The 20,245-nt window shown below is 45.7% G+C and overlaps 3 protein-coding genes across 7 annotated transcripts; 2 read left to right on the top strand and 1 right to left on the bottom strand.

Moving 5' to 3' along the window:
- Nucleotides 1-5,760: 5,760 nt before the first annotated feature.
- LOC100834229 (cycloartenol-C-24-methyltransferase 1) lies at nt 5,761-16,631 on the top strand. Of its 2 annotated transcripts, none has more exons than XM_010229936.3 (14): nt 5,761-5,969; nt 6,149-6,353; nt 7,152-7,218; nt 7,712-7,785; nt 7,918-8,002; nt 8,330-8,385; nt 8,857-8,911; nt 9,050-9,097; nt 14,649-14,732; nt 14,823-15,023; nt 15,191-15,316; nt 15,954-16,051; nt 16,171-16,239; nt 16,319-16,631. In XM_010229936.3, the coding sequence occupies exons 2-13, from the start codon at nt 6,271-6,273 to the stop codon at nt 16,226-16,228; spliced, it is 1,035 nt and encodes a 344-aa protein (XP_010228238.1). In that variant the 5' UTR covers nt 5,761-5,969; nt 6,149-6,270; the 3' UTR covers nt 16,229-16,239; nt 16,319-16,631. The 2 variants fall into 2 exon arrangements, with proteins under 2 accessions (XP_010228238.1, XP_014752873.1); XM_014897387.2 differs by having other exon boundaries at nt 5,762-5,969; nt 6,257-6,353.
- On the bottom strand, nt 9,712-14,164 carry LOC106865883 (protein FAR1-RELATED SEQUENCE 7-like). Of its 4 annotated transcripts, XM_024456949.1 has the most exons (8): nt 13,757-14,164; nt 13,402-13,638; nt 12,977-13,241; nt 12,580-12,838; nt 11,262-11,719; nt 11,057-11,102; nt 10,815-10,984; nt 9,712-10,678 (listed from the first exon to the last, which is right to left on the bottom strand). In XM_024456949.1, the coding sequence occupies exons 1-5, from the start codon at nt 13,804-13,806 to the stop codon at nt 11,280-11,282; spliced, it is 1,251 nt and encodes a 416-aa protein (XP_024312717.1). In that variant the 5' UTR covers nt 13,807-14,164; the 3' UTR covers nt 9,712-10,678; nt 10,815-10,984; nt 11,057-11,102; nt 11,262-11,279. The 4 variants fall into 4 exon arrangements, with proteins under 4 accessions (XP_024312717.1, XP_024312718.1, XP_024312715.1 ...); XM_024456950.1 differs by having other exon boundaries at nt 10,815-11,102; nt 13,450-13,638; XM_024456947.1 differs by having other exon boundaries at nt 10,815-11,102.
- Nucleotides 16,632-17,430: 799 nt separating the features above from the next.
- Nucleotides 17,431-19,416, top strand: LOC100834529 (sugar transport protein 8). The gene is made up of 3 exons (XM_003557351.4): nt 17,431-17,657; nt 17,756-18,711; nt 18,806-19,416. The coding sequence occupies exons 1-3, from the start codon at nt 17,516-17,518 to the stop codon at nt 19,244-19,246; spliced, it is 1,539 nt and encodes a 512-aa protein (XP_003557399.1). The 5' UTR covers nt 17,431-17,515; the 3' UTR covers nt 19,247-19,416.
- Nucleotides 19,417-20,245: the final 829 nt, after the last annotated feature.

The following is a 20,245-nucleotide window of genomic DNA, read 5'->3' on the forward strand; positions in this document are numbered from 1 at the left end:
GAAACTATATACGTAGCAAAGTTGCCGATCTTGCCAGCAGATCGGTCAGAGGCAACCTACTCCGGCTACATTGCCAACATCCGGATGTCCAGTGCTACATGAAAAAGATGCCAGGCCGCCGACGGCAAGTTTCAAGGTGTTTCGCAAAAAACAAAAACGACTTTCAAGGTGCACAGACAATTCCATGTTCTTTATTGTAGGGAAAATGTTATTTCTTGTAGGGAAAATAAATCTGATTTTCCTGTTCTTTCTTGTAGGGAAAAATAAATCTGTTTTTTCATGTTCTTTCTTGTAGTGAAAAAGAAATCTGATTTTGTCCGTTTGTCCATAAACTTAAGGATCAAATATGTTTGGCCCTTAACTTTTAGCGTCAAATCTGTTTCGGATGGATTTAGTCAAATCAGAATGATTATCATGGCAGTCGTACGTTTCACGCACGTGGTAGTTTTGTTAAAAATATTAAGATTACTGCTATTGTTGAACCATGCTAGCGATGTCGATAGTCGATGGTACAAATGCACTAGTTTTATTAGACAACGTCATCGTACACACTGGACAAACCTGACATGTCGATGCTCTTAAATAGCTTCGGTCGTCGGTTCCAAGCCACTCTATGCTATTGAAAACCTGATATGTTAGGAGAACGGTGAGTAAATAGGATGATGCTCCTAGGCTGTCGGTTCCAAGCCACTCTATGCTATTGAAACCCCAGGTTCATCGATTTCCGTTGTAAGGCCGGTCACAGTGCATGATAATTTAGAATAATAACATGTCTTTGTTACTACTTTAAGTTATTACCTTCATAGTGGGTAGTAACATATACGTGGTTTGATGTATTGTGTCATTTATTACGTTGTAGACTCATCTTACTTTGATTTGTGTGATGTTATGTTAACATATCTAGTTACCACATACCTCTCTCTCCTCATTAATAACATGCTAACATCACCAAATTTGCTTAGTTGGTACTTATGTTACCACTTTTGTTACTCCCACAATGACTAGCCTAAGGTAATTTGGAGGAGCTCTCCCTTTGAATGGATTTAAGATGAAATGAATGAGAGTACTTGCATTTTGAGAGTATCTACGTACTCCTTCTGATTCTAAATTCTTGACTCAAATTTGTCCAAATATGGATATATCTATTTTTTAAAAACGTCTAGATACATGTAATATTTCGACAGCAATTTAAAATCAGAGGGAGTACATCATATGGCTCCTAGCTAAATGACTTGATAAATAAAGAATGTCGTTGCCCTTAAGAGAGAAACTAGGCATATGATGGCGGCTCCTAGCTAAATGACTTGATAAATAAAGAATGTCGTTGCCCTTAAGAGAGAAACTAGGCATATGATGGCGAAATTCAGTCCAAAATCTATGGTGTACTGGTGGATGGAGAAATGGTCCATGATAAACTAAGCCATCATTTTGCGTGCATTAACCAAATTTTGCGTGCCTTAACCAAATTTGTTGCTAAGAAGATGTTTTAACAAAAAAAAAAATCATTGTACATACAATCGGTTTGTTGCAACACTTTATGGATGGATCAACATTTGAATTTTCATCCCTGGATTCTACCCCCTCCAATGTCTCAAATTTTGTACTAACTTTAAGTTGGTACAAAATGAGAGACTTGTTATAGATCAGAGGGAGAGTACATTGTAGTTGCAGGCATGCCGTTGTTCCACTAGTTCGGCAAATCTGTTACACATTTATTAACGAGAAGGAATCCCATTACAACAGAAATGTTTACAAGGACATCGAACGCCCGGTCCTTGGTGGATCGGTAGCTGCCATTGCTTGCTTTCAACCAAATAGATGACATGAGGACCAATGCTGGCTCACACCTTGCCTGCATTATGAGCATCCACGTTGGAGCCTTTTCCTCTACCAGTTCGTTTGACATCTATCCTTAAATGAAATCCAATTTTTGATACGATTTCATTTGGTTGAATTTGAATTCGGGTTCAAACATCATGTTTGTCTACCACATGAATTTGTAAGGTGAGAGACAATTCCAGAGAGATGATGGCTTTAGAAAGGAATTGAGGTTAGTTACAATTTGATTTCATGAAATTTGAAATTGAATTCCTGTGACCAATTATGTGCGAACCAGACATGATGGTTTCTTAATTCAAATGAATTCTATTCCCAAATAATGGGTGCCAAACAAGTTGTTATATATTATATGAATATAGATTTACTTCTTGCTACTTCCTCCGATCATAATTCTTCTCGTGGTTTTAGTATAAATTTCTACTAAAATCACAGCGATAATTTAGGATAGGAGTGAGTATTTGCTAATAGTAAAATACACCCGCGGTCCTAATATTATTGACGAGAGGTCAAGTTAGTCCTAAAATTACTAAACTGCATATTTAGGTCCTATTTTTTTAAGTGTGTCATGACAGGTCCTAAGCTCGTCCAAAAACGTTTGACCAGCTTACGTGGCGCGCTGATCGAATACATGTCAGCTAAAGGGCCCGCTCGACATGACTGAAGCTATAAAATTAGATTAAATACACCCTCGGTCCTAATATTATTGACAAAGTGCCAAGTTAGTCCTAAAATTACTAAAACTGCATATTTAAGTCCAACTTTTTTGGTAAGTGGGTCACAACAGGTCCTAACCTCGTCCTTTGTGACACCACGACCAACCCCACGGCCTTCCACGGTCTCTAAGCTACGTTGCCTTGACCGTTTTTCTCCGCCGAAGCTAGAGCCACAAGCTAGTCCTGCGCTAGTGCCCTGTATCGTCGGGAACGTGAATGACATTTGTGCCGTTGCGTGTGGTCCTGGGCACACTGCACGCCGTCGCTGTACACCGCCTCGGCCAATGGCCACCCCAATTTTCTACTCTCCCTAGCCGCAACTCTAGTGACTCGCCGGCAAGAACCGCGGCGATGGGTGAGACAACACACTATTTCATAGCGTCAATTATGACAACATGCCCCTTAGCCGACGTGTATTCGGTCACGTAGGACGGTCAAACGCTCCTAATCGAGCTTAGGACCTCTCGTAACCCACTTAACAAAAAATTAGGACCTAAATATGCGGTTTAATAATTTTAGAACTAACTTTGCACCTCATCAATAATATTAGGACCGCGGATGCATTTTTCCTCACGTCAGTTATGTCCAGCGGGCTCTTTGACTGACGTGTACTCGGTCAACGCGCCACGTAAGCAGGTCAAACGCTCCTGGACGAGCATAGGGCTTGTCGTGACACACTTAGCAAAAAATTGGGACCTAAATACGCAGTTTAATAATTTTAGGACTAACTTGACACCTCGTAAATAATATTAGTACCGCGGATATATTTTACTCTATGCGAACTACCAAGTGAGGGTTCGCGAAAACACGAGCAACGACAGCTGGGAAGATGCGTCAAACTCTAACCCCCGCGTCGCCCTCCTCTGGCGACCCGAGGGAACCCTAGGCGCCGGCGGCCCTAGCCCTCCCCCATCTCCTTCCCTCGCATTGCCGTCGCCGGAGGGGTGCCGGCGAAGCCGGGCACGCCCAGGGAAGGTGGCGGTGGGGCGGTTTGACGTGGTTATGACTAATCACGTATTCAACTCAAGGATACCCATCATGGCCCACCACGGGGTCATGAGGAAAATGACTACAACTCCTGGAGTCAACATGCCAATCTCGACGACTCGAGATAAGGAAGCTTTAAATATAGCATATCTCATCATTGTAATGGGCTTGAACTCTTCCTGAGACCTAGACTCCTGCATATATAAAGGACTAGGAGGGGGGAGCCAGGACAAAAGGCAACAACGAACAAGCCTCTCGCATACACCCATCTCCACGTAGAACCCTAGAGTTGCGAGACTCCCCTTTGCCAGATCTACTCTGCGCATCATAGCCCCAACGGCTCCCTTGTAATCTCTCCATCGATATCAAGATCAGACAAGCAGGACGTAGGGGTATTACCTTCCGAGGGCCCTGAACCTGGGTAAATCGTGTCCCTTGTGTCCTTGTTAGCCGACGAAGTCGCCGATATGCACGCTACGTGTCTTCTCCCTGATCTAAAGCTCATCAACATGGGCATTGTCGAAGGTGACCCTTCGTCACGGTTTTCTTCCCCTTCGCGCGTGGAGGCGGCGGTTCTGCACGGGGTGGCTGCTGGGCGGGGCCGGTGCAGGGCGGTTCCGGCGCAGGGCGGCGCGTTGGCGGCCGCGCGGGTCCGGCGTTGGAGGCGGGGGCTGCCGCTGTGGTGGGGCGGGCCCGGTTCGGGGCCGGCGCGGGCTGCGGACAGGGCAGGCGCTGGCTGCCCCGTTCTCTGCGGATCTGCGCTCGGGGTCGCCAGATCCGGGGCCGGAGGTCCAGCGGTGGTCTGGCGCTCGAGGTGGCTGGCTGCGGGGTGGTTTTTCGGGCGGCTCCGCGGCACGGCGGTAGATGGCAAGGCTAGGGCGGCGCTGCTGCTATCCTGTAGCCGCCTTTGGGTCGGCTCCAGCCGGTTCTGGAGTGTTGTTGTGGCGGCGGTGGCAGTGTGGCGGTTTTGGTGGTCGGCGGTGACGCAACAGCGGTCGGCAGACTCCCCGTGCTTCTGGCGCCACTCCTTCGTTGTGCGTAGCGTTGGTTGTCGTTGCAGGTTGGCTGTCCGCATGTTTGAGGAGTGAATGGCGTGGCCTTGGCGAAAGCCGTGCTCTAGCCTTGGTTGGGGCCAACGATGGCGTCGTCCATGGGCGTCGTTACCTTCTTGAAGGCATCGTTGTTTCGGTCTTGCTTTTCTCTCCTTCTGACCGAGCTCCGAGGGAAACCTGAGATCCAGTTGGATTGAGCGATGGTGACGCTTTCGGCGCCGCTTTCCTCCTTAGGGGCATCGCTTTTGGAGTTCGCATCTACCGTGGGTCTAGTGGTTTGTGGGCTGCCTGTCTGCGTGGTGTCCGTTAGCGGCATGTGTGGCAGCGACGACGGTGTGTTGTGCTGAGGTTGGGCTGCGGCGATTGGTAGTCGGTCCTCCGACATGTCCGTTGGCTTTCCAAAGTTGGTTTTGCTTCGCCGTTGGGAAGTCGGAGTCGCCAGCTCAGTGGAGTGTTGTGTGATGACGATGACTCGGTGGAGGAGTGGTTCGTTCTCTGGGGTGTTCGGCGCAGGCCTGCTTTTTACCCCTCTGAAGCTTGCCATCAGAATCAGCGTCTTTTGTTCGCTAGCGAGGGTGACTGGTTGTTTGGCACGGGCCGGCGTGTGCTTGCGTGCCTGCAGAGGTAGAGTCCCCGTTCTTGGGCGTTTGTGGGGGAAGTCGGAGTCGCCAGCTCAGAAGAGTGTTTGTGTGATGACGATAACATCTGCGTACAACCTCGGCGGTATTCTTCTTTCTGCTGTGTGTGTTGAGTGTGCGTGGGTGGCCAGGTCGGTCACGTTGTTCGGTTTTCGGCTCGGTTTTCCTTATAAATAGAACCATTCTATTCTTCTTTAACGCACTGCATGACCCCTGCCCTCTCGAAGAGGTTCGGCAAAAAAAAAACTACCAAGTGAGGGCTTATTGCATACTCATGCATGCGTATGCAGTTCCTATATATATTTTTTGAACAGCGCATGGGTATGCAGTTCTCAAATAGGCCACGGGCATCTTGTGTGTCTCCTGTGTAATATTTTCAGAAGTCTAGCGTTTGTTGCGCGTCCTAAAAATAAACGGAGCCTCGTGCATTTAGAAATGGACAAGCACGATTGGATCAGGAAATTGGGGCATCCAGTGCATCACAGATCACAAAGTAATAAAATCCGAATCCGAATATCGAAATGGAGCCTTTTGTCTTCTTTCTCGGCGTCGGCAGTCGGCACACTTGTGCACCAGGCGGCTCAGCTGGACTGGCAGCCGGCTCCCTCCCGTGTCATATCCCAGATTCCCAGCCCCGCCTTCTTCCTCCGCGTCTTCTTCCCACTTCAGCAGTTCAGCTCGGTCCTCCCCTAAGGCACCCTCCTCCCTCCTCCTTCCGTCTGGCATCTCCCCTCCCATCGGTAAGGATTCTCTGTCTTGCTCGAATCCTTGTTCCTCCTCCTCTAGTTGCAGGGCCGTCCCCAGGAATTGCGATCGAACAGCCGCGAGATTGCTGTTTTTCCTCCATGCGTGGCCCTGCTGCGTGATTGCCGGCAGATTTTTTTTCCCTCCGCTAATTCTCCTAACTAACTAAACACAGATTTGGGGGCCTCGCCCTGAGAGGTCGCCGCTCAGTTCGCCCGTTCGTTAAGCCCTATTGGGTGGACGTTCTCCCGAAGTTACTGACTGACTGTAACTTTGTGCGCAGCGGCGGACTTCACGATGTCGAAGACGGGAGCCCTGGATCTCGCATCTGGCCTTGGCGGGAAGATCACCAAGGAAGAAGTCAAATCGGCTGTCGATGAGTACGTATCTCCATGCCAATTGCGTGATCCAGAAGTACAGATTTTTGTTTTTAATATCCCGCAGGGCTCGATGGTATTAAGGAATAAATAAGGCGGCAAGGGAGTTGACCCGATGCAAGTCATTTTTACAATTCCATGCATTCTTTGTGTTGTTCAAATCGTATCTGCAGTTGTGAGCCTAAATTAAATAGAAATAAAAGATTTGGCTCGCTTGTTTTCGGATTTCCATGTCAATAATGTCGTTCAGAGCCATAGAGCTGTAGCTCCAATGAGTTGATCTGACAGAACAACCGTATTCCATCCTTTTCCTTTCCGGATGACGACTGTCATCAGTTTGCCTTTGCAATCTGCACCCAGAAAATTCTTGGCATCCCTTCTGATAAGAATACTATCCTTTTGAGTTACCAGTTCTGGACATGTTCTTGATGTGATTGTTAGCTTAGATTTCACAATCGGTGGTACTATTTTGGTTGATTAAACGTGCATATCGATTTCTGCCCCCTTTGTGTGCTAGTACAAGGCATCCAACTGGTCATTTAAGACTGTACCTACCACTGTACCTAGGAAACGTGTCCTGTTAAACCGGTCCTTTCGATATACACACTATTCAGAGGGCCATCAAAATATTCAGTTTCTCCTTAGCACTGACGCACTGTAGAATCTGCTGAGTGTAATCTTGTTGATTAGCATCTTCATTCCTGAGAGTGTTTATGTATGCTTATTCTCTTGAATAAAAATGTATCTCCTGCCATTATTTTCCTTGTTTTACAATTAATTTGGACAAAATTATGCCACAAGGTACGAGAAATATCATGGATATTATGGAGGGAAGGAGGAAGCAAGGAAATCCAACTACACTGATATGGTAATAATTATCCTATATGGAAGACAGTTTGGGAAAATATTTCTATAAATTTGATGCATCCCTACTTAAGTTATCTGTCAGCAGTGATTATTCATTTATTTCTCCATGAAATCTGGTAATTTTGTAGTTAGCTTCAGCGTATTTAAAACAAATTTGTTAGCTTGCAACTCTGCTTACATGATATCATTAAAGATCTATGTTCTTCAAAAGATGACTTAATGCCTCAATATTTCTCGTATAGTCAGTAATGGGAAAGATGGTTAAAGTTACAAATACAACTGCAACTTCTAGGTTCTGCCTTGCAATCTTTGTGGATACATATCATTTGTGGCTACATATCGAATGCGCAATTTGTGTTTGTGCAAGAACGAGATGTTTAATGTTACAATTGAGAATGCTGACATATGTTTACTGTGCTATATCGTATGATGGCCCATGATCATGGCCCACTAGGATTTGAATACCAGCACCTGACACTACGATGTCTTATCAGGTCAATAAATATTATGATCTTGCTACTAGCTTCTATGAGTATGGCTGGGGTGAATCCTTCCATTTTGCTCACAGGTGAACACTCTCTTGTTGAAAGAACAAATAGCTGACCTTTCATTTTTCACAAAAAATGTTCCAAGAAAAAAAAACAAATGAAGTAATCTAAGTTATCACTGAATGTGATACCAAAGGTCCTTGAAATTTCAGATGGAATGGAGAATCATTAAGAGAAAGCATCAAAAGACATGAGCACTTTCTGGCCTTACAGCTCGAGTTAAAACCAGGAATGAAGGTCAGCATTCTTACTTCTTATGAAGAACAAATAACCAAAGCCAGAATGCTTTAAAGTTTTTCGCAGCTCTTGCTACTCCCTCCATCCTCTTTTAGTAGGCGTTTTATTTGTATGGTGTTGTCCAGCTTTTGTAGGCGTACAACTTTTTCCAGCTGTACGGTGCCTAAACTACCCCTGTTTTCTTTCCTCCTGTGCTGCCTCCGTAGACTGCCTTGTTACTGGAGTAAAATCTAAGACCCCTACAAAAATAGGCCGGAGGGAGTACAACATGACATGACAAGGAAGCATATAATAACCAGATACTGTTTTCTTCACTTCTTTGCATAGGTTTTGGACGTGGGCTGCGGAATAGGCGGACCATTAAGAGAAATTGCCAGATTCAGGTTTGATTCCAGGGGCCCCTCTCTTCATTCTCATGAATTGGGACGCATTCAGATTAGTCTTTTTCATATGCACGACTAATGCATCAGAAATGATCAATGTTTGTATTTCTTAAATTATAAAGTTGTGGTGATATGATTTCGGGGAGACAGAGCTGCTTCTCTATTTACATTTTCAACTAAGCTATAATGTGCTTCTTCTTTGGGAAAAGATAAAAAACAGAGCCTGATAATTTACCGAGCACTACAAATATTTTTTGGTATAAGCCTTGATCCATTCACTCTTAAAACAAGGTAGTCAATCTCTCAACCATATAAATAAATAATATAATTCTTTTCTCTGTTTTTAAATAATTGAAGATGTATAAATCGCATGTCTCGGTAATTTTAAATAAAATATTATTGGCTTTGTCATAATATCATTACATTGTACTTGCAGCCAGAAATTACTAACCTGACAATCGTTCTCTGCAGCTCGACCTCAGTTACCGGTTTGAACAACAACGACTATCAGATAACTAGGGGGAAGGTGATTCAACACTCCCACAATTAATTTCATTCATTTTGCTGATGATCGGTGGTTAAGGACTTCAGTTCAATGTGCATCTTGAAGTGTTACACTTATCAGTAATTAACTGAATACTAATATTGACATTTTTGTATTCAGGAGCTCAATCGGTTGGCAGGACTTAGTGGAACTTGTGATTTTGTCAAGGTATTATTGGCCTACCCACTAGATCACATTTATTTTGGGTTCAGCTTTTTGCCTAGTTTCCTGTTCTTCCCCCCTCCTTAGTAAGCAAAGAAATCTCGAAAATTCCTTTTAGAACCCGTGCGACATCTAGCTCGTTATCTTGGCCGCGAAAGGAAGCTCGGGATCCCCTGCCGCAGGCTCCACCTCCGCGTATTCTTTCCAGCCCATCCAGTATTCATGATCATATATCTTCTTGCCACAAATGATAATTTTTTCCGTATGCCCCTAACTTATTACAAATTCGTTTCTTCTTTATTGAACAATTTATTTTTACAATTATATGCATCAAACGCGTCCCGTAATGTATATCTATTTTTGTTAGCATTTCGATCCCTCAGAATCTGCTGTTTAATTTTTTTAATACTCTCTCCTCAACTGATTGTCCTAGTCAACTACCCCCTCCCATCCATAATAAGTCTCTTGAATTTAGTACAAAGTTGTATAGGTCCACAGTGCCATGCCATGCCATGCCACCATCTTCAATTAATAGACAATAATACTAGGCTCAACGCGGGTCAACAATTGTGCTACGATTATGGTACCAATTTCACAATTCAAACAGAGATTTCGAAACATTCCACAAAACAGAATCCCCCTTGCTGAGACTGATAAGACACAAAAATAGCATCATACCGACCACAAACTACAACTTATTCAGTTCTCACGAACCAGCAGCTTAAACACACCTCCCTACATTACGTTTTCAATCAACTTAATACATTGTCATCCATTCGGAATCCACTACAAGTTAAATCACATGTCCAAAGGAAACACACCTCGCTACATTACGTTTTCTGACGCTGGATATGATCCACACTATTTTCTATCCTCCAATGATGACCAGTCTGAATGAAAGAGAGACTCAGCCAAGCAAAATCTTGGGGTTTCCGCAGTTGTTCTTCTGATGACCTGTACCGCCACAGTTTGAGCACTTCGGCTGACGCCTAGGAACCTTCGGGATATCACTCTGGTGCGGACAGGTCGTGCTCTTGTGTCCAGATAAACGGCAAACTGAACAGAACCTGCTCCTCTTGCTGACTTCCTCGTACGGCGCTTTTTCCCTTCCATTGCTTGGTCACCCAACAGGTCTTTTCTTGCTTGTCATCGTTACCCCGCTTCCATTTTGAGCATTCATTCCTGACTTGCACGCTTCGCCCGTTCCTGGGGTTGTTGCTGTTTCCTGTCCAATTCCTGGCGAGTCGGCGCGACCCCTGTTAAATCGTCCCTAACCCCGACCTCCGCATTTTCCCTTGTTAATTCCGCCTGCCCTCTCTCGTGGACACCAAGACCGTCCGGAGTTGCACAAAGAGGCTCCAACCTGGTATTCACATCAACCATGAGTTCCATTGCCAGTTCATAAGCAGCAGGATTCGAATCACCCATCCTGACGATCTCGAATGCAGTAAGCGACAAATTTGAGTGACGCCCTTGATCTTTCTGGTAGCTGCGGAGATGTGGTGGCAAAATGTCCCCTGCATCCCTTGTCCATCTTTTCAGAACCAAACTGCTAGGTATTTCCATGTGCCCCAGATGCAGCAGCACCTGAAAAAACAAATACACCAGCAACCATCCCGTCAGTTCCCTTTGGGACTAGCAGCTCAACAGAACATATTATGACCAGCCTTCCTTTTATTTCAAAGTACTATTTTTATCAAACGGATATCAGAAGAGAACATACCTTTATTTGGTGACAGCAGGGCATCCCGGAATGCTCAAACGAGCCACACTCACATTTGTACTCCCCCTTATCTTCATCTACCTGGAGACGGTATATTGTCTTGCACCATTTTTCCCTGAATACATGCCTGGTATGTCTAGCGATGTACGACTTCCTCGGCTCTATTTCCTCTAGCATGTACTGACCATACTCAGATAGAGAGTGTCCAAATTGCTCTAACATAGTTCTGGTATATACCTTACCCGCATGCACCTCAATCGGCAGATTAGCCTTCAGGACCACACCATTCTGTTTTATTTTTGAACATTTGTAGTATCACGAACTAACAAATAGTACTTGAGCATAATGGCATGTGAAATCAAAACACAACACATATGTTTCATTACATCTAACCCACAAATAGCGGCTTCATAATGTAATAAAAAATAGCTTGAATACGTCACTTACCAGGGCTGTCCTTTTTTCCTAGTAGCTCTCCTCCGAGTCTATGTCGAATTGCAGCTTCTCGTGTTGCTTCACAAATATATGCATTGGGCATCCAGGAGGCATGTAAGTCTTCAGAACATGGCTGGCGCTCTCGCTTCGTTGAGTGCTTGTTATCTTGGCACAAGAGATGTTCCTGAAATAAGATTTCGCCCATTTGCGACGAACCTCATAAATCTGAGTAAGAAACGGCTGCTTCTGCAAACCATATTTCTCCAACATCTCCGCCCAGCAGCTCTCAAATTCCTCCTCCATACACATAAGGTTCACCAGCTTGTGGAATTCAGCTCTGAATTCACTCTTCTTGCCATACAAAGCCCCTAGCGACTCTTTTGCTTTTTTCAACACGTGCCACTTGCACCAACGGTGCTTCGTGTTGGGGAACACTTCGGCTATTGCAAGTTCCATTGATCTAGCCTGATCTGCAAACAACAATCACCCGTTATGATATGTTGATGGGATCGCCGACAGGTCACACAAATTGGCCCATGATGCGGACATAATCTAATCAAGAAAAAAAAAGACCACACCAACTGGCCATGCCATGTGGGCAATATGGCACTTGGGGAGTTTTTCTAGAGGAAGAACCTGTGAGTATTGTTTGTGGGTGCCGGTCCTTCCCACCTATCATCCGCATGAACTCTGCGAACACCCATTTAGAGCTCTCCACTCTCTCATCCCTCATGAGAACTCCACCCAAAATAATGCTTTGGAAGTGGTTGTTCACAGCCATGAATAGACCAAATGGCATGTCATACAGATTGGTCCTGTACGTCGTATCAAATGTCAGTACATCTCCGAATCATATGTACTGGTCCATGCACTTGCCCGACGTCCACATTAGAGTCTTAATCCGTCTGTCGTCGTCGACCTGCACTGTATACTTGAAATTGGGGTCCGCCTCCAGCATCTTGCTAAAGACATCCAGTGTTTTCACCGCGTCATTATCTGACTGCTCCTGGCTTATCTTTCCACAAAGAGTCTTCAAAGACATCTTCGTGAATGGTATACGATCCATGCTCCCAAAGAAACTACCAATTATGCTGTAAACCTTACCAAGGCTGATGGGACTTGCTTCACCAGTTGCTTCGTGTACCTATAGATGTGCTTATGGGACTTCCAGCTATACCTGGGCAAACCCCGGGCCGGGCTTCATAAAAGCCCGAACCTGAAGCCCGAGTCGAGCCCGGCCCGAAACACCGAAAATAGGCCATTTAAGCATTAAAATAATTATTTTTGGAATAAATATTTGATTTTTTATACCTATTTTCCCTAAAAATACCTTTTTTAGTCATTTCGGGCCGGGCTTGGGACTGAAAAGGGAGGCCCAAGCCCGGCCCGGGACGTCGGGCTTCAGGCCGGGCCACCCATGCCCAGGTATACTTCCAGCACGGCTTTTCACCACAAGTTTTTGACAGGGGATGGTTGTGTTTGTCTCTATGCTCACAGATGTACCATCCTTTGTCTTCTGATCGAAGTAATCTAATGAGAGCTGGGCACCCACATCTAGCAGACCGGCTGTTTTCCGTCAACGGCTTCCCCTACAGCCATAACATGCCACTAAATCATATCAGGACATTTTGGAAGGTCAGAAATAACTGAATAGATATAACTGAATAACAGAAATAACATTTTCCCAAATATATGCGTAGCAAAATGGAAGGTCAGATCTAATTTACCGCACAAGCACACACGATTTCCTGCATGCACTTCTCCCGGTGGACGTTTAGCCTGCATTTAGCATACCGAATGCTAAACCCAACCTCCCAGGAATACAGGTTGTAGAAGTTGTATGCGTCGTCCAAACAGTCGAATGACGTCCCTACCGCCGGATTCACTACGATGTCACTCTTTCTTTCCGCATAGTTCTTAATCGAATTCTCAAGGGCACTCGTTAGTTCATGGTTCAGTTCCCTTTCTTCAGGGGCCGCACCAGTCCGAACCCTGAAAGGAAATAAAAACCAATTAGCAGGCCTCAGACTCTGAATAAACAACATCATTCCTAATCGTCCCACGAACCTCATATTATACTACGTTCGGCAGAAAGAAAAATTAACAGGTTATTAACCAGCTTTTCATGATGATTCTAAGCTCGCAGCACTACCTCCGACTGATTTGAGCGCTGTCGTTGCTCCATAAACTATTTTCAAACCTGTGCGTCCATCCTTCAGAGTTGATCTTCATCAGCCCCTCCTGCATAGGTGCGTCGACATCCTCCCTGCCAGCCTCATCGTGAGCCGCCTCCTCCATAAATACCTCCTCCGATGGCTGGTCTGCGCTGCCAGAAGCGAGAATGACGCTTGGATCTATCAGCACACCGTCGTTCGAAAAGCCCGGAACGCTGCAAGCATATCAGATGATCATCGTCAAAGGTACCCCGCTACTACAGGAACAGAGGGGGAGAGAAAGCCAATCCAATACAATCAAAACAGCTTAGGCGAAGGTGGGGGACGACTTACATGGCACATCCTTCGTCGTCGCCAGACGCCTCCGTCAATGATCTTCCCATGGTCGCCGCGTTCTAGGTGCAGAGCCGCCGAGACACTGACCACCACCACACAACCACAGCAAAAAATCCCCCTCGCCACACGGGAATGGATTGCAGAGCCAGCGCTCCGGATTTGAGCTTCAAGTGCCGTACCAGATCTGTCCCGGGAAGAGTTATCCCCGCCGGAGGAACAGGCAAACAGCGCCGCCGCCGCCTGGTGTCTACGACGGGAGAGGTCGGTTGGAGTGAGATGAAGCCTTTTTTTTTTTTTGAGAGCATTTTTTTTCTTTTTTTGAGGGGGTGAGATGAAGCCTTCTTGGAACGAATAAAATATGCTCACCTACAGGGGCCAAGCATCTTCAATGCAAGGTGCCTGAGGTGAGCATATTTTATTCACCCTAAACCACCATCAATGCAAAGCCCATATCAGACCTGTCCCATTTTTTAATTCGTCCCTGGACGGCCCAAAATGTAATCCTGAAACGTAACCGAGGTCCAGTATTTGTCACTGTTACCCCATACGCTCCCTGGGCCAAAGCCTCAGTATTCCTTAATTTCTGCCGAGAAGCCCAACCTTTTCCCATGTCACTTGGCCCACTGGCCCATATCCTGACGACCGATTGTGCACTCTAGATACCGAGCTAACACTCGCTCGGGTCCTATTATTCCTTGTCCAAGAAATCTTTGCATTTGCTTTGCCCACAGTTCCAAAAAGTGCTAGGAGGATGGCGGAGTGGTGCTTTTAATAAAGAATCTGTATATTGGATGAAGACAAATGTTGACTGTGTAAAAAAAGTTATATGCTTGTGGCTTTTTGAAATTAAATGACAGTTTTCATTTCCTACGTATTGATCGGAATACAGGCAGACTTCATGAAGATGCCATTCTCCGATAACACTTTCGACGCTGTTTATGCTATTGAGGCAACATGCCATGCACCTGATCCGGTATGACCTCTGTCATTTATGTATTAGAATTGCCTTCTCTTTTAGTACCTTCTAGCAATGCAAAAGTGAATTGATCTTTTTGTTGCACAGGTTGGCTGCTATAAGGAGATCTACCGTGTATTGAAACCTGGTCAGTTTTTTGCCGTATATGAGTGGTGCATAACTGATCACTATGATCCAAACAATGCAACCCACAAGAGGATTAAGGATGAAATCGAGCTTGGAAATGGCCTGCCAGATATCCGAAGTACTAGGCAGTGTCTTCAAGCTGTTAAAGATGCTGGGTTTGAGGTAAGATATTATTATTTCCGTCTTTTTTTGTTTAGTCATGTGCTTCTAGGATTTTCTGAGAGGAATCCACTTCTGGAATAGGAAAGTGCTGCAAATATTTATTTCTTTTCAATTTCATGGAGTTTCATTGGGTCCCTAATGGAGATAATATTTTTGTCTTAATGAAGGTTATTTGGGATAAGGATCTAGCTGAAGATTCTCCATTGCCTTGGTACTTGCCCTTGGATCCAAGTCGATTTTCATTGAGCAGCTTCCGTTTGACTACCGTGGGACGATTAATTACTCGCAATATGGTGAGACAATGAATACTCGACTTTTTTCTATTCTTTCTATCATTTCATTCTGCACAATCAAATGAAATTATTATCTCTGTCTTATGAAGGACTAGGACTATAGGCTGACAATTTCTAAACCATTCCTACAAACCTTTTTTTTTTATTAGAATCCTGTTCTGTGGTTTTTTATCATGAGAGGTATCATGCCAGTAATTTTGTATTGAATTAGACACAAACAGGAAAATTTTGAGTTTCACCTCTTGCAACTAGAGCAAAATTGGACTCTTAACTAATACGAGGAATAGTATAATATGGATTTACTATTTGTAGAAGATAATAATTATATGGATAATAATTTCAAAAATTTGAGTTTCACCTCTTGCAACTAGGCTTTGATCTTGAACTCTTGACATTTGGTAACATTTATATATGGCTTGCCTATTATCGGCAATGCCATTCCTGGAAAACATCAGACTGCTTCAATTCAATAAAATTTAGTTCCTAATCCATAACGAGGTATAGATAATAACTAGGGGAGAGTTAAACTTCCAATGCAGTAAGCCATGGTAGCCAAAGTGGTTCAATCATGATTTCAAGCTTTGTTCACATGAGATAATGAACTTGACATTATGATTCTCTTGGTGATATTGTTCAGGTCAAGGCATTAGAATACATTGGTCTTGCTCCACAAGGTAGTCAGAGGGTCTCTAGTTTCCTAGAGAAGGCTGCGGAAGGTCTTGTTGAAGGTGGCAAGTAAGTCATGAAACAGAATGGAACTTCTGGAGCTCCTCGTCACCTTCGCTGGTTTTCTTTTTTATGCCCCCTCATGTTAAATACTATATATCTGAATGTAACACGGGCAATACCTACAGGAAGGAAATATTCACGCCGATGTACTTCTTTGTGGTTCGCAAGCCTCTTTCAGAATGAGCAACTTTCAGGTACCAGATAATCTTGGCCAGTTTTCAAAATGATGAGCACTTTCCTGTTTATGTAATTCCAAGTCCTTACCGTGGGTAGGTTTGAAGCCAAACAAGGCAAGGATGCATTTTGGAGAAGCACGCTTGGGGAGTTTGATGATATGCTGGGAATCCTAGGTTGTGATCTGTAGAAGAGAAGCAGTGAAATGTGTTGTTTCTGTATGTTCTGTGCTAAATGTTGGGCTTCTGTTTAGTTTTTGTTGTATACTTGTATTCCCATATGAGCTTTTAATCCAAGCATTTCGTCTGTGGGGTATGTGCTTGTGCTAGGCTTAGGATGAACTGACGATTTGCGACAATCATTGTGCTAAGTTATCAGTGACATAAATAAGCTGGATGCAGTTTGTTTTCTCTGTAGTGTGCATAAGGTTCCATTCAGATGATGAACAAAGCATTGTACCCCCTAAGAAGACTGACGTGCTCGAGATTAGGGACTTCAGGCCCATCAGCTTTAGTACGTTGTATTGCTAAACTGGTGGGGAAGAGTCAGCGTGCTTCCATCAGGGGCCTGCTGATTCACGGTAATTTCCTGCTGGTGTAGGGCGATGGCCTGCTCAATTTGTTACCTCGGCTCCCAATTCATACAATGCTGAACTTCTTGTAGCGTGTGGCTTGGCGTCAAGTTCAGCTGCAACGGGCACATCTGCACAATGCTGCATGCTTCTACTAGTGTTTGTTGGTTTTGATCTGATCGTGCAAACACTAGATTTTTTAAATTTTTTTGAGAAACACACTAGAATTGGTATTCCAGTTCAATTCAGATTCGTAGATGAATTGGTATTCCAGCCCAATTCAATCTCCAATATCTTACATCCAAATGACATAGGGAAAATCCTGGGCCGGCCTGTTATGGTACTTTTCTTCCGGACAGCAGGCTTTTACTCCTGTACTAAGCCTAAAACGAGGATTCTCCGTATGTACGGTCTACCCGTATTTTTTAACTTCGGATTTGCATGGCGTGCATGCATCTTGATTCCTGAGCGCGGCAACACGCGGTTTACGTTGCAAAATACGCGGGGATCTTGACCCAGTAGTTATCGGATATCAGTTGTAATTCAAACCCTCACCGATCCGGCCTACTATTATCCTCTCTTATCCACCCGCATCCCTTATATATACACATCTACCTCTACTTATCTGCATATATCCGCTCACTTTCCTTATTATATCCACTCAAACACACGTACGTCTTACTAGCTTTTCCTGCTGAACCCTGATATCGATATCGAGATCGATAATGGCCGGAGGTTTTTCGATCGCCGCCGACGGCAAGTCCGGCCGGCGTGAATTCAAGGGCAAGATCACGTGGTACGTCTGGATCTGCGGCATCATCGCCGCCACCTGCGGCCTCATGTTCGGCTACGACATCGGCATCTCAGGTAAAAAATCATCTGTGTTCTTCGATCTGATGTCACGAGTTTTTTCAATCAGATTGTGTGTTGGAATTAATATGATTCGATTGTTATATTTCATCCAGGTGGTGTGACGGCCATGGACGACTTCCTGATCGAGTTCTTCCCGTCGGTGTACGCGCGGAAGCACCGTGCCAAGGAGAACAACTACTGCAAGTTCGACGACCAGCGTCTCCAGCTCTTCACGTCGTCCCTCTACCTGGCGGCGCTCACGGCCAGCTTCGGCGCGTCCATGGTGTGCACCCGGTTCGGGCGCAAGCGGACCATGCAGGCCGCGTCCGTCTTCTTCCTGGCCGGGACGGGCCTCTGCGCGGGGGCGTCCAACCTGGCGATGCTCATCGTGGGCCGGATCTGCCTGGGCGTGGGCGTGGGCTTCGGCAACCAGGCCGCGCCCTTGTTCCTCTCCGAGATCGCGCCGGCCCACATCCGCGGCGCGCTCAACATCCTCTTCCAGCTCAACGTCACCATCGGGATCCTCGTGGCCCAGATCGTCAACTACCTGACCTCCACCGTCCACCCCATGGGCTGGCGCTACTCGCTCGGCGGCGCCGCGGGCCCGGCGGCCGTGTTGTTCCTGGGCTCGCTGGTGATCACGGAGACGCCCACGAGCCTCGTGGAGCGCGGGCAGAAGGAGGCCGGCCGCGCCATGCTGGAGCGGATCCGGGGGACCAAGGAAGTGGACGAGGAGTTTGAGGAGATTTCTCTGGCGTGCGAGACCGCGGCGAAGATGTGCGAGGAGGAGAAGCCGTTCCGGAGGCTCCGGCGGAGGGAGAGCCGGCCGCCGCTGGTGATCGCGATTGTGATGCAGGTGTTCCAGCAGTTCACGGGGATCAACGCCATCATGTTCTACGCGCCCGTGCTGTTCCAGACCATGGGCTTCGCCAGCAACGCGTCCCTGCTCTCTGCCGTCGTGACCGGCGGGGTGAATGTCCTGTCCACGCTCGTCTCCATCGTGCTCGTCGACAAGATCGGCCGCCGCAAGCTGCTCCTCGAGGCCTGCGTCCAAATGCTCATCGCCCAGGTACACATATATATACATGTAAATAAACATAGATATATACATACTGATCGGAACTAGTAATGAATTGAATTGGACAATATGGATTCTATCTCAGGTGGCGGTGGGGGGGATAATGTGGGTGCACGTGAAGGCGAGCAACAGCCCGAGCCACGGGTGGGCGCTGGCGACGGTGGTGCTCATCTGCGTCTACGTGTCGAGCTTCGCGTGGTCGTGGGGGCCGCTGGGCTGGCTCATCCCGTCGGAGACGTTCCCGCTGGAGACGCGCACGGCGGGCTTCTCCTTCGCCGTCAGCTCAAACATGTTGTTCACGTTCGTCATCGCGCAGGCGTTCCTCACCATGATGTGCACCATGCGGGCATTCATCTTCTTCTTCTTCGGCATCTGCATCGTCGTAATGGGGGCCTTCGTGCTCACGCTGCTGCCGGAGACCAAGGGCGTGCCCATCGACGAGATGGTCGACAGGGTCTGGCGCAAGCACTGGTTCTGGAAGAGGTACTTCCGCGACGCCGACGACGCCAAGGTTAACAACTGCTAGCTGGCTTAGTTAGCTCACGTACGTACCACGGTGGTGACGATGATGATGAAATTAATTAATTAATTAGCTTGTGTATTTATTTATCATTGATTAGTTTGATGATGGTTATTATTTGTGACACGACTGTGATTTCACCCTTGTGAGAATAATACATATGTAATCCATGCTAATCGTGTCATTCTCGTATTTTTCCATTATTCGTGATATGCACAACTTACCCAACCGTGTGCGCAAAATCCTTGTTAACTGGACTAAAAATTCTCTAACATGTTAACCTAGTTTCACCGAGAAGGTTAGGTCTCAAATTTTCCCAATCCACGAGATCTCCAGTAGTGGTTGTTGGGCCCGACGAGGCGAAAGCAACGTATATAACATGTGTGTGAGCTTGAATGAAGTCGGGCAAATACATGATTTGGACATCGACATAATCATCCCATTCATCCACAAATTCGATTGGCAATACCAACATGACGAGACATATGCTTGTGACCAGATATCGGTATCGGTAAAACAAGCCAGCTACACTTTTTCCTTAACAAAAATCATGTATGCATCTAGACGAGCAACCCAAAATTAAACGACAACCACTTGTAGCTTAATCGGGGAATCCTGCAGGCGTGACTTTGTAGATGTGATTAACTGGTGACTTGCAACTCACCCAACCATGTGCGCAAAAATCCTTGTTAGAAAAAGAACTGGACTAAAAACTCTCTAACATGTGAAAAAGCTCAAAATCCTTGTTAGAAAATTTGTTGCACTGAGAAGGTTAGGTCTCAAATTTTCCCAATCCGGGGATCGACGAGGTGAAAACAACATATATAACATGTGTGTGAGCTTGATGAAGTCTGGGTGAATACATGATTGGACATCGACAGGAAATCATCCCATCCACCAACAAATTCGATTGACAATACCAACATGACGAGACACATGCTTGTGGCCAGATATCGGTATCGATAAAACAAGCCAGGTACACTTTTTTAAAACAAAAATCATGTA

The sequence above is a fragment of the Brachypodium distachyon genome, chromosome 1, assembly GCF_000005505.3.
Source record: "Brachypodium distachyon strain Bd21 chromosome 1, Brachypodium_distachyon_v3.0, whole genome shotgun sequence".
NCBI lineage: Eukaryota > Viridiplantae > Streptophyta > Magnoliopsida > Poales > Poaceae > Brachypodium > Brachypodium distachyon.